At 37.6% G+C, this 15558-nt stretch overlaps 1 protein-coding gene across 1 annotated transcript in view; it reads left to right on the top strand.

Annotated features, from left to right (window-relative positions):
* The window catches only part of LOC150090948 (uncharacterized), a 385861-nt gene that overhangs the window by 276690 nt on the left and 93613 nt on the right, over nucleotides 1-15558 (top strand). The window contains exon 14 of the mRNA XM_090378546.1: nucleotides 6787-6919. Coding sequence (XP_090234672.1) covers nucleotides 6787-6919 — 133 coding nt within the window. The remainder of the gene's footprint in view (nucleotides 1-6786; nucleotides 6920-15558) is intronic.

Here is a 15558-nt window from a genome sequence, read left to right as displayed (position 1 = left end):
AGTGGAGAAGTTAGAAGACAGAGAGCCATCTACCATTACCCTCAGTGAGCGATCAGAGAGAAAACTGCATAACCAGTTACTAAAAACAGTTGGCAAACCATAAGATGGAAGCTTGTTTGGAAGACCTTTATGCCAAACACAATCGAAAGCCTTTGAGATGTCAAGAGCAACTGCATGTGTTTCACCAAACTTTTCCATTGAATTTGTCCATAAATGGGTAACATAAGCCAGAATATCACTAGTGGATCGACACTGATGGAATTCATACTAGCGATCGTTGATCAGACGGAAGGCCCCTCGACGTGGGCAACTGTACGTGGTGAGGGGACCTCCCAGTGACGCTGCTGGACTTCAAGACTAGCATCACTGGGATCCAACGCCCACAGCCCAGGTTCTAGGCTTACATCAATGGAATCCGGCATGTTTGCCATGTGCTGCGACCCGTGGAAATTCGGAAAGGGGGATCCTGGTGGTTGAGGGGCCCAGCTTCAATACACCACTTTGGCCCCTGCTTCGACAAGACGGGTGGTCCTGGAAGGCCCGGCTAGGATCAATCGGCTAGTAGGCTCACCTGCAAGGGTCAACCGTGTCAATGCCACGCCCCTACCCTCATGGTCCGAAGAACAAGATTCAGGCTGGCGGCGGTGCGGGTATAGTGTCTGGGTAGCCCTGGTGTCCCACTCCTGAGCGCATTTATTGCATGCCGGGTAGTGGGCGTCCCTTTGGGCTCCGTGGAGGATGGGGAACCCGGGCACTGAACCACTTCGAAACTTCATGAATCCTGATAAATATATTCCTTCAGGGGCCCCAACCCGGTCCCTATCTGAAAACAGAGACGGAGAGGCAGATAGCATTATTGCTACAAAGAGGCAGCGAACCGAACTACCATCAGGACCTGTCCCAAGGTTCTTAATTATGCACTCCACGAATGAAACACCGATTGGTAAAATGTCACCCTTTTTTATACAAAAAGGGTTGGATGGGTTAGCAGGTTCCCCCAAGTCAGTTAAGAGGCTCCGTTCTGGGGATCTCTTGATTGAAACAAAAAATGACAGGCAGTCTGAACATCTACTCCGAGTAACATCAATCGGAGGAGTACCCATAACAGTGACACCACACAGAACACTCAATTCATCGAGAGGTGTCATTTCGGAGTGGGACCTTCTCGACGTAACCGAGGAGGAAATCTGCTCCGAATTAAAACCACAGGGAGTTACTGCCGTCAAGAGAATTACTGCGCGAAGGGATGGAAAAATTGTTAAAACCAGGAGCGTTATCCTGACTTTTAACTCTCCTACACCTCCTGACGAGATTAAAGCTGAATACATCAATTGTTCAGTGCATCCATATGTTCCAAACCCTTTACAGTGTTTTAAATGCCAGAAGTATGGACATTCTCAAATGGCCTGCCGTGAAGTCCTTGCATGCGCTCGATGCGGTGCGAAGGACCACGAAACAACAGCATGTTCAGCCGCAAAACCCACCTGTATTAACTGTGAAGGCGAACACCGGGCCTACTCACGAGCATGCCAGAGGTGGAAAGAAGAAAAAGAAATTCAACGGCTGAAGGCAGAGCTAAATATATCGTACCAGGAGGCAAGGAAATCGGTCAAACCCCTGAATATCAACCTACGCCCAGAAGGTAGCAGGGAGATGTTCCGTCGGAACTCAGACGGACATGACCATCCCTCCAAAGGAGTCTTTCACTCCCATCGCGCGTTATCTCTTAAGTTCTCAAAAACCTGCACAGAAAAACCAATCAGCTGCCACTCCTATATCAGTACCTCCTAATGCTCCACAAGTAACAAAGGTAATTATGAAAGAAAAGAATAAGAAAGGGAAAGTCTCCCCTACTACCCAAGAAAACATGGATGTCGAGCAGAAGGAGGTACCCGAAGATTCAGTCTTGGAACTCTTTACAGAGGAAGAAATGGACACGGGACAGCGTCTATTCTTTCCCAAAAAAGATAAATCCAGGACTGATAAAAGTAAGCCCTCAGCACCTCGGAAGCCGCCTGATGGACCCACCAAGCCAAAATAATGGCTAAATTCCTACAATGGAATTGTCATGGATTCTGGCAAAATATTGATGACATCAAGGCCCTCCTGCAAAAGCACGAGCCAGTTTGCTTTTGCTTGCAGGAGACATATCTAAAGGCAAATGATGATCCCACCATGCACAACATCACAATTTTTCGAAAGGATAGAATTGCGGATGGCTTTGTACGTGGGGGAGTTGCTATCCTTGTGGGTAACCAGACCCCAGTGCAGCCCTTGCTAATTACAACTAGCATAGAAGCTGTTGCAATTCGCCTTACGGTGGGATTTTTATTAACCGTCTGCTCTATCTATTTGCCACCTGGGACTGACATCTCCCAGGAAGACCTTGATCATCTTCTAACGCAGTTGCCTTTCCCCCTTTCTTACTTCTCGGGGATTTTAATGGACATAACACCTTGTGGGGTGCTAACATCAACGGAAGGGGAGGAGTCATAGAGCATATGCTAAATGACAGTGACCTTTCCCTTCTAAATACTGGAACAAATACCTTCTTCCACATGCCTACCCGTACTTTTTCTGCCATTGATCTCTCTATCTGCTCCCCATCTCTACTCCCTTCACTCACTTGGGAAGTGGAGGAGAATCCATACGGAAGTGATCACTTCCCTGTGATAACCTCGTTACAAAGTGGGAGACCATCCCTTCAGGTTACCACGGTGGAAGATTGATCAGGCTGACTGGACTGCCTTCCAACATCAGGCAAATCTTGATCTTAGCACAGTCAAGAGCCTATCGATGATGCAGTTACGTACATCACAGAAGTTATTGTCCAACAGCTGCGAATGCTGTTCCAAAAACATCTGCCCGGTTTCCACCATTTCCCAAACCTTGGTGGAATTCACAATGCACAGCAGCAAAAAAAGCTCAAAACAAAGTGTGGGGGATATTCCGCCAATATCCTACCACGACCAACCTTATATCCTTTAAACGTGCACGAGCTAAAGCATGATATATCCGCCGTCAGAGTCAAAAGGAATCGTGGATCCGTTTTACATCATCTATTAACCAGTCTACCAACTCTAGACTGCAATCCAACTGCAATAGCCAATTATCTTGGGGAAACATTCTCCAACATCTCTGCAATATCTTCGTATTCCCCAGAGTTCCTGGTCCTGAAATATAAAATCGAAAAACAGGCACTTAACTTTAAATCTAAGAACATTTATCCCTACAACGGGGATTTCACTATTCAGGAACTGAAAAGAGCCCTCGCTCTTTCCAAAGCAAGTGCTGTTGGACCAGATGGCATCCATTATGAAATGATTAACCATCTTTCACCAAAATCTATGGATTATCTGCTCTTTCTATATAACAGAATCTTTATTGAAGGGCAGTTTCCGGATTACTAGCGCAAGGCAATCGTTCTTTCCTTTGCTCAGCCAGGAAAGGATCCAAAAGTCACTACCAATTATCGTCCTATTGCTCTGACTAGTTGTCTGTGCAAAATCCTGGAGAGAATGGTTAATTCTCGTTTAATATGGTACTTAGAAGGAACCGAAGGAACCGGTCCACTTTGGACCATCTTATTAGACTGGAAACATCCATCCGGGATGCTTTCCTAAAACGCGAACACTTGGTGTCAGTGTTCTTTGACATGGAGAAAGCATATGACACAACTTTGAGATTTGGCATTTTAAAAGATTTACATAGCCTAGGACTTAGAGGGCGACTCCCCTTTTTTATTCAAAACTTTTTAGCCAATCGATCTTTCCAAGTTCGTGTGGGATCCTCACTCTCTCGTTCCTTCAGCCAAGAGGAGGGTGTACCACAAGGATCAGTATTAAGTGTCACGCTTTTCGCCATCAAAATAAATTCAATCACAACAACTTCCTCCAACTGTAAACAGTGCCCTCTATGTTGATGACTTTAGCATTTTTTGTCAGTCATGCAACATGCGGGTTATTGAAAGGCAACTGCAGAAAGCCATCCATAGTCTGAATTCCTTAGCACTTGCTAATGGCTTCAGGTTCTCGCCGGAGAAGACCGTTTGCGTACACTTTTGTCGTAAGCATAATCTTCATCGTGAACCTGAATTAAGGCTCGGACAATATGCTATTCCAGTAGCAGTGAACATAAAATTCTTGCGACTCATATTCGATAAAAAACTGACCTTTTTGGATCATATCCGTCAACTCCGCACAAAGTGCACACGTGGGCTTAATATTCTCCGCTCGCTCTCCTCTACATCTTGGGGAGCAGACCGATATATCCTTCTTCGGCTGTACCGTGCACTTGTGCGATCCAAACTAGATTATGGGTCCCAGGTATATTCCTCAGCCAGAGACAGTGTCCTGCGATGGCTGGACCCCGTCCATCATCAGGCCCTACGTATTGCTGCTGGAGCATATTGCACATTTCCTGTCCAGAGCTTATACGTCGATGCAAATGAACCACCGTTATCGCTTTGGCGTAAGCAGTTGTCTTTAAAGTATGCTTTAAAACTGAAATCCTTGCCAGACCATCCTACGTGGCCATTCGTTTTTAAGGCACGATGGGAAAATTTATACAATACCCATAAGACTGCCAATCGTCCTTTTGGTATTCGTCTCCAAGAGCTACTCAAAGAACTTAATATCAAGGTAGACAAGGTTGCCCAAACACCAAAGCAACCCTTTCCACCCTGGCATTGGGTCTTGTCAATGATATACAAGAATTTTGCTAGCAGGGATAAGGAGGTGATTATCCCCTTGTATAAGGCAATGGTCAGGCCACACCTTGATTACTGTATACAGGTCTGGAGGCCTCATTTTAGGAAGGATGTAGAGCTGCTGGAGCAAGTGCAGAGAAGGGCAACAAGATTAGTGAATGGAACAAAAGGTTGTTCTTACAAAGAAAGGCTTAAGTTTTGCAAATTACAGTGTCTGGAGACTAGGCACATGTGAGGTGATCTGATTGAGGTGTATAAAGCCTTGAATGGTTTGAGCATGCTCAATGCTGATGGGTGATGCTATACAAGCTTGCTTTCTTGTATCATGTGCCTTTACTAATGCTAATTTTTGGAACAGCCCTCTTACAATATAATGCCAGAATTAAAAACGAAATTTTTAAAATTTTAATTTATTTTCATTTTATACTATTTCTTATTCTTTTTCTGACTGGTGAAGTAGACACCTCATACCTACTGTTGTTATGGTTTTTTGCACATTAAAAATATTCCTAAACAATGAAAACTCATTCAGACTTGCTATGAACTGTTAAAGTACATTGGTTTTTAAAACATGCAAAATATTTCCTTTAGACATATAGTTGTTGATTTCCAGTATAGTTGCATTGTAATTGTTTTTGCTGATGAAGCTTTTTAGTTTCTTTAATAAAAATGAAAAATCAGAAAATTAAGAACCCTCATTAATTAGAACTTTTATATTTTACACTGAAGAAATAACTCACATTTTCAGACTTAATTTTAATTCCTTGTAAAAAAATAAATAGTATACCAGAAAGAGAATTTAATGTATAAGCAGGTAAAGTACAAAGAAAAATTTTTATAAGAAATTGTCAGATTATGTAAACATTATAAATTGTTGGATAGTGGGAAGAGTAGAAAGCCAAATCTTGCACTCCTGGAATCTCTACAATACCAGAGTGGTCCGGTTTAAAATAAATCATTACAACAGTTGTTGTTTGATATGCAAATAATAAAAGACTACAGAAAAACCACTTCAAAAGATAGTTTTCGATCTAGTGCACATCAACTGGCATATTACTTTTCAGTGTTGATCAAAGCAATCATGCAAAATGTGCAATACCTTGGGCTTTAAAATTTCAAGGATGGAGCTTATTAACATCAAGGAATATTACTTGGAAAGAGTAAATTAATGCATATTTGTATAATATTGTTTCTTAATTGTGGTTAATATTTACTGTTTAAGGTTGCATTTTCCTCAGTTAATGGTTATTTGTAGCAGTATCACAAACACTGCTGCACATGATTAACGGTTAAGGTCTGTAGTTGGTACATCATATTTATTTTATACCCTCTGAAATCATTATTACGAGAGATTTGATTTGATAGATACCTTGTGGAACTTGCCTTAAATTACGTGACCAGGGTATCTTCACTCTGGAGTTCATTTTTACAATCTATAGAGATTTGTAAACTTTTTAATAGAAAGACTAATAATAAATTACGGAAAGCATTTTGAGTTTCTTCTGAGTGAACAGATCCATTTTCAAGTGCCAAAATGATTTTTGTTAGTTTTCATTCTCACAAATATTTAGGATAAAAGTCTTGGCACATTCTATTCTTTTGTCAGGAACATCATTTAAGACTTAATTTTGGAACATGAACTTCATATCCAGAGTCTTTTAAATTTATAACAGAAGTTTTTGACAATTTCTGTTCAGGTGATAGTCATCGGGTTGACTTTGAGGATTCTTCTCATAGAATATAATGAATCACATCTAGGAGAGTCTAGAATATTCCCAGTACCCATAGATCTCTTAATTATCTAATAAAATGTTTATTTTAGTATAGAAGATTCAAATTGGTCATTCTGCACAGTTAAATCACAGTACGAAGTTTGCAGAAAAGCTTAATTGTTAGAATTCTTCATCTAATCACTGCTTCTTTCTAACCCATTTTAAAAGGCTCCTGGGGAAAAAAAAAATAGGTTCTAATCTCTTTTATGAATTAAAGACTTGATGATATTTAATTTTAAAAGTGTAGAGTAACTTGTGACTTGTTCTACATATTGTAATGTTCTACATATTGTTATTTTATTTCAGAAATCTCTCTTATAATCGCATTCAGCCAAGCACACATCTGGCTCAGAAACGGCCATCACCAAATGTGAAACAAAGACCTAGTCTTGTCAAACAGCCTAGGTTAGAGATTCCAAAACAAAATAAACAAAGAAAGGTAAGGATATATTAAATAATTTCTTCTGTTTTTTTATCTCCTGTGGATATTAGACTATTCTCGTATTTACTACTGAAATGATTCTGTACTACCCTTTCAAGAACATCTCTTATTCTTGTATGTTACTTTCCACTTTACAGATATTTTTTTTCTTGATATTTTCTTTTTATTCACTGTAACTGACTTATCCTTCAATTTTTCAGCAATATTCTGTCCTTGATATTCATCATCTCCTTCATCATAGCATTCTCATTTTACTCCCTTCATAACTATTCTTCATCTTTTCTCAACTTTTTTTTTTTTTTTTTTTATTGTTGACACCTCTGCTCCATGTAACAAAAATTCTGATTACTGTATTTTTCTGACTGAATGGTTCCATGAACCACACTTGTTCTGCCACTTCTAAACTTTCTGCCCATTTGTATATCGTTCTTTAACTAATGCACTTTTCTCCATATTGTACTGATTTCTTCTGTGAATCTGAATGGATTTGATCCCTTCTGACCCCAAAAATCTGATCACAGCAGGTTCACTAATGTTGCATTTTGAAATTGGAGCTGACATGATTACATTTGACTGTATAAAACAGACTGAGTGTACACATTTACAGACATGTGTCTCTAACAGTTAAGTAGGTTTGATGACCTGGGCAGCATGTTCTGGCATAGGAGGTTAGTTTTACACAGAAATTGCCCTTTTTTGATGTACTGTCATAATTAATTGAAACTGCAAAAAAAATTGAATAATTCTGGAATTTTAATTCCCTCTTGATGCATGCAGAATAATTGTGGACTGTAGACAGATATAATGCTGCTAGCTCAAACCTTATGAAGTTTTGATATGGCAGAACCACACAAATAGCTTCTGTTTGTGCAGTTTTGCCATGCTAATCTAACATTTGTCTTTTCATTATGTAGTTTCTACTACTTATAATCTGCTTTCAGTCTTATAATGGAAAAGAAAGAGAAAAATCATGGATTATATAGCTCTCCTTTTTTGTGATTCAGTAAACTGAAATTATGATTTTAATAAGAGAAGAGTTTTACATAATACACACATAAAAGGTTTCAGGTTTTGATTTAATAAAGTGGCTGATTCAATTAACCAGTAATTCCTATAAGCGGACTCCACTGTGCTAGTATGTAGCATGTGTTGCTAACCCATTATGAACATTCAATTTTGATCGTATAAATATATAAAACTTGTTTATTTGAAGAAAGGACATAGTGGGGGGGGGGTCCTCTATATATATACAGGTATGCCCACATAAGGTATGCATCACCCTCTTCAAGTTTAATATTTGCGTAATAACTCCCTCTGTAGGTAAAATTGTCATCTCAAGACATTTACATCATCCTGTAAAATTGTGATATTGCATTATCTTATTTATAAAGCTTCCATCTGCTGCTTCACTTCCTGTTCAGTAGTGGTATGGTATGCACTCATTTAAAAATGCAAGACTGGAGATGTCAGAAGAAAATCTGGAACCAGACTGAAATGGAAAGGTACTGCAGCGCAAGTCAGAGTTTTAACGCACCTATGCCTCTGTGCTTATCATGCAAGTTTTACAGACATAAAATCCACATGGAAGGAACGTACTGGAGTAAATACAAGTCATAAAACTGTCCGTTTAAGATTTGTGCTGAGTGGTCTGAAAGCATGTCAACCTTGTAAGAAGCATTTATTGATAAAATCCATTATAAAAAAAAAAAAAAAGACTAACCTGGGTTAATGATCATGCTAATCGGACAGTTTAGCAATAGGAATTTGTAATATTCTCTGGTAAATTCTGATTTATTCGAATATTAACCATCTGATCCATGGAGGTTAATGTTTGGATAAATCCGAATTTAATCTTGACAGATCAAATGCCACATTCTCCATAGATCTAACAGAATTTATTACTTATTCCATTGGGCCAGATAGTTTTGGGATGCATAACGAGCAAAGGAGTGGGCAGAATACATTTTGTAAATGGTACTGTTAATGATTACTACACAAATATTTTAAAGGAAACTCTTCCGTCCATCATCAGAGACCTATTTCAAGGAAAATTCTGTTTTCCTTGACACACTACACATAATGTTAACACAACATTACATTGTTTTAACTTGTTTGAAACAGACTTTTTTTTTTTAGGTGAAGTTCATTGAAGTCTACAACATCTGATCCCTTATCATAGCCGGGAAATAGTCCCAATTTGAACCCAATTCAAATTGCTGGAATGTTATAGGATAGAAAATTGCTACTAAAAAGCCATTGTGCAAGAAATCATTATTCATGTCTGGTACCATGAACTCAGCAGCAATTATATCAAGAATCTGATAACTCCATGCCAGACAGGTGCATGGTAGTATTAAAGCTTGTTTTTTTTTTTTTTTTTTTTGGGGGGGCATTAGCAACTAAGGACATATTGCTCCGGGGATATGTGGTAGTCATTCCATGACCTTTCCGCATCCTCCGTATTTGGTGGTCACGGGCTCGAACCCCTGTCTAATTAAGAAGGTGTGCTACACACTACTGCTCCTGCCCACCTGGCTACGGAGGCGCCCCATTAAAGCTTGTGGTGGGTCAATGAAATACTAATATCTGTTATTAGATAGTATGAATCAGAGCTGCAATACTGCAATATGTAGAACGTATTGCAGTACTGCAATACGTTCTACGTTGATAATATTATTTTACTAATATCTGTTATAGAAGATGTAATGGTATCACAATCGAATTTGCTGCTAGTGTTCCCCCCCCCCCCCATCATCATCATCATCAGCCATTTTCAATCCACTGCAGGATGAAGGCCTCTCCAGCAACTTTCCAGTTCCTTCTGTTTTGAGCACTGGCCATCCATTTACTACCCACAAACTCGTGAATTTCATCTATCCATCTCCGCCTTTGTCTTCTAGTGTTTCCCCCCCATCTTATTATAAAAAATCTTATAAAATGTTAATTTCAAACATTGGGCATTTTAAAAAGATATTCATATTGCCTGCAATGTATTTCTGTGATTATTTGTAAAAAATAATGTTTAAATAGTTTTTTTTTTAATTTATTTTTTTAATAAAATGCATCATTATTTTACCTCAGTGTTTAAGAAATTTGAAGCTATAGGGACAATTGTTTCAATTGTAATGCTTATTTTGGGAGAAAAATTTCAGTGATGTAATTTGTGGCTGCTGTACATGCGCTTACACCACTCTGTAAAATCCAGAACTTTACAATCTGGAAATATTAAGAAAGCAATCTACACTTGTATCAACAATCGCATTTGTCTTTAAGAATCCATGCAAAAAAGAGCAACACTTTTTTTTTTATAAGATGCCTGCAGGACTCTCTTATCTTTTAAATTGTTTTTGCAGTTAGCAAGCTTTTAAACTGCATAGGTAAGTCTTAATTCTCACAGCAGAAAAAAAACTTGCCTTTGTAACAAGTTTCCTTGGCTGGTATTACTTTCACACGAGTGACCTCACCCAACAGTTAATCAGCCATTTGTTTAAAATATGAAGCTGCTACGACAACCTGTTTCAAGACCAACTAGTCTCTTATTAGATAACATGTGATCTCTAGTAATAGCGCCTAAATAAAACAGGTAAAGTTAGCATGAGCAGAGGCATATGATGCAAGAAAGCATGCTTATACAGCATCATCCAAAAAAAAAAAAAAAAAAATTTGATCAGCAATCTACAACTGTCTTTCCTCAGTCTGAATTTATGCCCCCTCAGATGTGGAATCTGAGCAAGAGAAAGAAATTAATACAATACCAGGGCAACTCATTACAAAGGCAAGTTTGTTTTGCCATGAGAATTAAGACCATTTTGGTCTTAATTCTCATGAAAAAAAAAAATCATACTGATTTTTTTTTCATGTTACTATTCTATTACTGTATTATTTGCATCCACTTGTATGTAATTTTCTATTTATCCAACAGTTATATCAGAATGAATTAACGTGTCTATTTCATGACATAAAAGTTATACTACAGCCTGTCTTGCTTGATATAAAATAAACTCCTGTTATAGCACTTTTAAAGGGACTGGCCTCAAAGTGCATTATAAGTAGTGCCTCCTTTTTGAAGGCTGTTTTTTATCAATCTGATATTTTTAGCTTTTTTGCTGTGTTTATGAAATGGTTTTGCAGTCCTATGTCAGTTGAAAATTTGCACACTTAGTGTACTATGCCTGTTTTATTGGCACTCTCAACCTTTTTGCATGCTGTTGTAAAGAATAAAACTTTTTAAAAAGATTTCATTAAATTAAACTGAACCTATCTTGAATATTACTGCATAAATGTAGTACAGTAATACCCCAAAGTTACGCAATAGGTAGGTCCGACGAAAATCGCTTAAGTCGAATTTGCGTAAGTCGGGGTACAACTTTGCATATAAATACATATAAATTTTGTTTAATTGGGACCAAGGACTAACAAAAACACTAGTTTAAAAGAAAAATATTTAATAAAATTGCAGCTATTTATACATATTAATACAAATTATGTATTAAAAAAATAAATGAGTTACGTAAAAAAGTTATTTCGATGTCAATGGCTTCATAAAATCTAACAAATTCATCTGACGATACAGCGCCTTTTTTTCACGCAGAATTTCTTCGTAGCAAGCTAATAATTTTTTATTCCTTGCTTTGTAGCTATAACGCGTTCTTCGTTGGAGTCTATGTTTTCTAAAATTTTTAACCCCTTTTCAATTGAGCTGAGACCTTCTGTCAAGCTTGCAATTGTCATGTGCTTTTCTGGTGGAACTGGGTCTGAAGTGTCGGATAATTCAGTGACGTTTTGCTCACGCAACTCTATGAGCTCATTCATTGTTTAAAAGAAAAATATTTAATAAAATTGCAGTTATTTATACAGTTGGTTATACAAATGCAGTTGGATTCACTATGTGAATTTTCTTTGTGTTTGCAGTTGCTTTGTGTTTGCAATTGCAGTTGGATTCACTATGTGAATCCAACAGCTCGTTGACATCATCACCATTGACTTCCAAATCTAATTGCCTTATGAGCGACATGATCAGTTTCTGGCGTTGTTTTCATCTCATTTTTGAAAAAAAATGGACAAAGTTTCTTCCAGACGCCATTCAATGTTTTTTTGTGAATTTCATCCCAAGATTCTTCAATGATTCTTACGGCATCTAAAACATTGAATTGTTTCCAAAAGTCCTTAACAGATATCTCACTATTTTGTCTCATAGCTTCATTCAGATGTGCAAACGAACGCCTCATGTAGTAGGCCTTGAATGTTTTTATGACTCCCTGGTCCATCGGTTGAAGCAAGCTGGTTGTGTTTGGAGGCAAAAACACAACTTTCACATGTCGGTCAAAATTAATTAGGGTGGCAGGACGTTGACCGGGTGCATTGTTAATAAGAAGGATCAATTTAAATGGAATCTGTTTAGACTTGCAATAACGTTCGACTTCGGGTATGAAGTGGTGACCAAACCAGTCCTCAAAAACGGAAGCTGTCACCCAAGCTTTATGATTTGACTTCCAAATCACTGGTAAGCTAATTGTAGATATTTTTTAAAACTTGGGTTTTTGGAGCCATAAATTAAGAGTGGTTTTAACTTGCAGTTACCAGCTACATTCCCACCGACCATCATTGTCAATCAGTCTTTATAAACCTTAAAGCTGGAAAGTTTTTTTATTCATGAAAACGGTGTAATTTCCAACAAAAGTTGAGCACGAATTCGAACGCACACATATAAATATGACAGTTGAAATGCAAATTCTTGTGTGCAGCTCATGCGGCAGCAAAGTTTAATTTTGTTCATCTTTCGTTCTCACTCTCCGCCGTCGCACCGTATATCGATAGCATATGAAAAACGACCTTGAAGATAGTGGGCGGCAGTGTTGCCAAACGAAAAAATCAAGAACCACGTAAGTCGGGGTATTACTGTATTAACATAATAACAATAATAATTCTCTTGCTGATGAAATTTATTGATGCCACATTGAATACATGCACACACAAATTACAGCAATTATACCAACAAAGAAAGTGGATAAAGAATGTTGAATTTAAAGAAAGCATGGGAATGCATTGATAAATAACTAGACACTAAGTTGTTGTAAAGAGCAGCCTAGATGTGTCATGGAATTTAGTCTCTATTATCCCTTTCTCAAAACCAAAAATCAGGAGAAAAAGGTGATATAAGTGAGAAGCATTAAAATGGGAGCACTTTAGCTTTTAAAAAAAATTCATGCCACTTCATAGGATTGACCAAAGGACTGGAGGAAAAAAATAGTGTTAAAAGCAGGATAGCACTGTAAGCCGGAGAGTTAAAATCAAAATTACCGCCATTAGTTTACTGCATTTGTAACTTTGGATAAATTTTTCAATTAAGAGGGCATCCTCTTGATTGAAAAAGAAAGTGCCAATGTATTGTCAATCCATAAAGGTAGTGATTCTAAGAGCAAAATGATAACTGTACGTGTAGGGTATAGCCAATTTATATGCATGGCAGTTGAGCATGGTTTGCTACATAGTGCATCGACCTGTGCTGTGGAGGGCCTTCACCGCATGTTACCTTGGTACACTACTCTAAATAAAAAGAGCTGTTCCAATGGATAAGTATGCTGCTTTTGATTTACCCAGGCCTTACCTCGACTCTTATTGTAGTCTCGTCTATGGATAAGTGGTGAAGGGCCTCCACATGTGGCTAATACTAAATATGCATTAAGTAGCAAACCTAGTTTGCTCACTGCTATTTATATACATAGGCTATGCCTTACTTGTATAATAATGTTTTATAGCTCTCATAGCATGCAACTTCCTTATGCCCTAAATTTACCTGAGTGCATAATTTACTCTAACATCTTTTATCTTACCCAGTGCTTTTTTTTTGTAAAAAAATAAGTGCTGGTACTCGTTCCTTGGTATCAGGAAAAATTTAAAATTAAAAGGATATGAGAAGTACTCTAAAAAAATTTTTTCCTGATATTGTTACTTTCGTAGTAATGCTTTTGGAATAAGAACAACAAATTTAGTATATTATCACAGTTTATTAAGTAAAAATTATTTATTTAAGTATATATAGAAAAATAAGTAAAATGTGAATAAAATAAATAAATAAATCAGTTAACTACTGAGTGCCGGGCACTAAGGATGACATGAATGGTCATTAGTGTAGTATCTCAAATAGAGAGCTTTATGGTAACTGAAAAAGTTTCTAGTACCCTGGCTTGGCCTAAAACTTAGGAAATAATGAAAACATTGTCTATTTGAGTCTTTCCAGTTGTTGTTGTTGTTGTTGTTAATGCCAACGGTGGAAGAAGCAACTCCGACTTCTTCCTGGAGAAGCGATTGGCAGGTGAAGGCCGTGCAAGACTCTGCGCAGGTGCCTCTCCAACACCACCACCACCTCAACACTGGCTCTCTGAGTACCTCCTTGCCAGGACAACTCCAGCTTTGAAAATTGTTAAAAAATACTTCTAGTCACAAAATTTATAAATGACCTTTACAGAATTATTATCTAACTATTTAGCAACCTTTTTGTCACCAAAAGGAGAGTTACTTTGTACAAAGAAGCGTGTTATCGAAGTGTAATAAAAATTATTTTTTTTAATTTGAACACATATATAATTTATCATTTAATTATAAATGATAGATTTAAATCGGAGTAGTTTTCCCTTGATAAGCTTCGAATAATGCATAGCTGATGTGATTTTTAAATTTTTAGCTCCGTTAGCGACGGAAATAGAGGGGGACACGAAAATTACTCACATTTTCCTGTCTGGCGCCGCCATTTTTAATTTTAAAATTATATTTTAAACATACTCGTTGAGCTCTTTTCAACGGTGTAGCTATAGGTTGTCAACAACATTGTTATCCCGCCACATTTTAACCCCTCTCCATTTCTCAGACAAATTTTTATCAACAATGATCAATATGGCGTTATGTTGGCCCACTTGATTGATGTGCAAACCCATGCAAAATTTCTAGTCAATAGGTTGAGTGGTTCCAGAGATACAATGCTGTGACAGACGGGCAGACAGCTGAGTGACATTTTAAGGGTCCTTCGTTAGACTATGGCCCCTAAAAATAATAAGTAAAAATAATTTTATAATAAAATTTTTGTAGAATATTCCAAATATTTATTAAGTTTTTTCATCTGACACCCTATGCCGACTTCTTTTCTTCCTCTTTGTGTGTGTCGGTTGCTGAATGACGTTTCCGAAGCAGCCACAAATTGACATATTTTGCAGGCTCAAAGCAGGTCAGCGGTGGGCATAAAATTTTAAGAGACAGTAGTGAAGAAACTGTTTTTGTCATCAACGAAGCTCTGGTTGGGCTGACAATCAGATTCATTTGTGAAAATCCTCGTTCACATTCACTCGATCAAATTGGTATCATACTCAGAGCGTCCATCAAATTCTTCAATTCTTCCGAAACCATATTTTCAATTCACGAATTGCATTTAACTGTAAGCTAATTGACAATTTTCTAACTTCATTTTCACCAAATGCCAACAGTTCATGCTTAGAAGGTTTAATACCTTCGTTGTCCTCATTTTCCTTCTCTCGTCATCAGTATTGTCACTAGTTTTTAAATTTGATTTTTTCTTTCTTTTTTTTTTTTTTAAACTGTCCGAAATGTCAGTGTCATTCGGATATTCAGGTACTGTGACCATG

The sequence above is a fragment of the Mastigoproctus giganteus genome, chromosome 1 (assembly GCF_048544385.1).
Source record: "Mastigoproctus giganteus isolate SK-2022 chromosome 1, ASM4854438v1, whole genome shotgun sequence".
Lineage (NCBI taxonomy): Eukaryota > Metazoa > Arthropoda > Arachnida > Uropygi > Thelyphonidae > Mastigoproctus > Mastigoproctus giganteus.
Note: the sequence above shows the minus strand (reverse complement) of the source record. Positions and strands in the feature narration are given on the sequence as shown.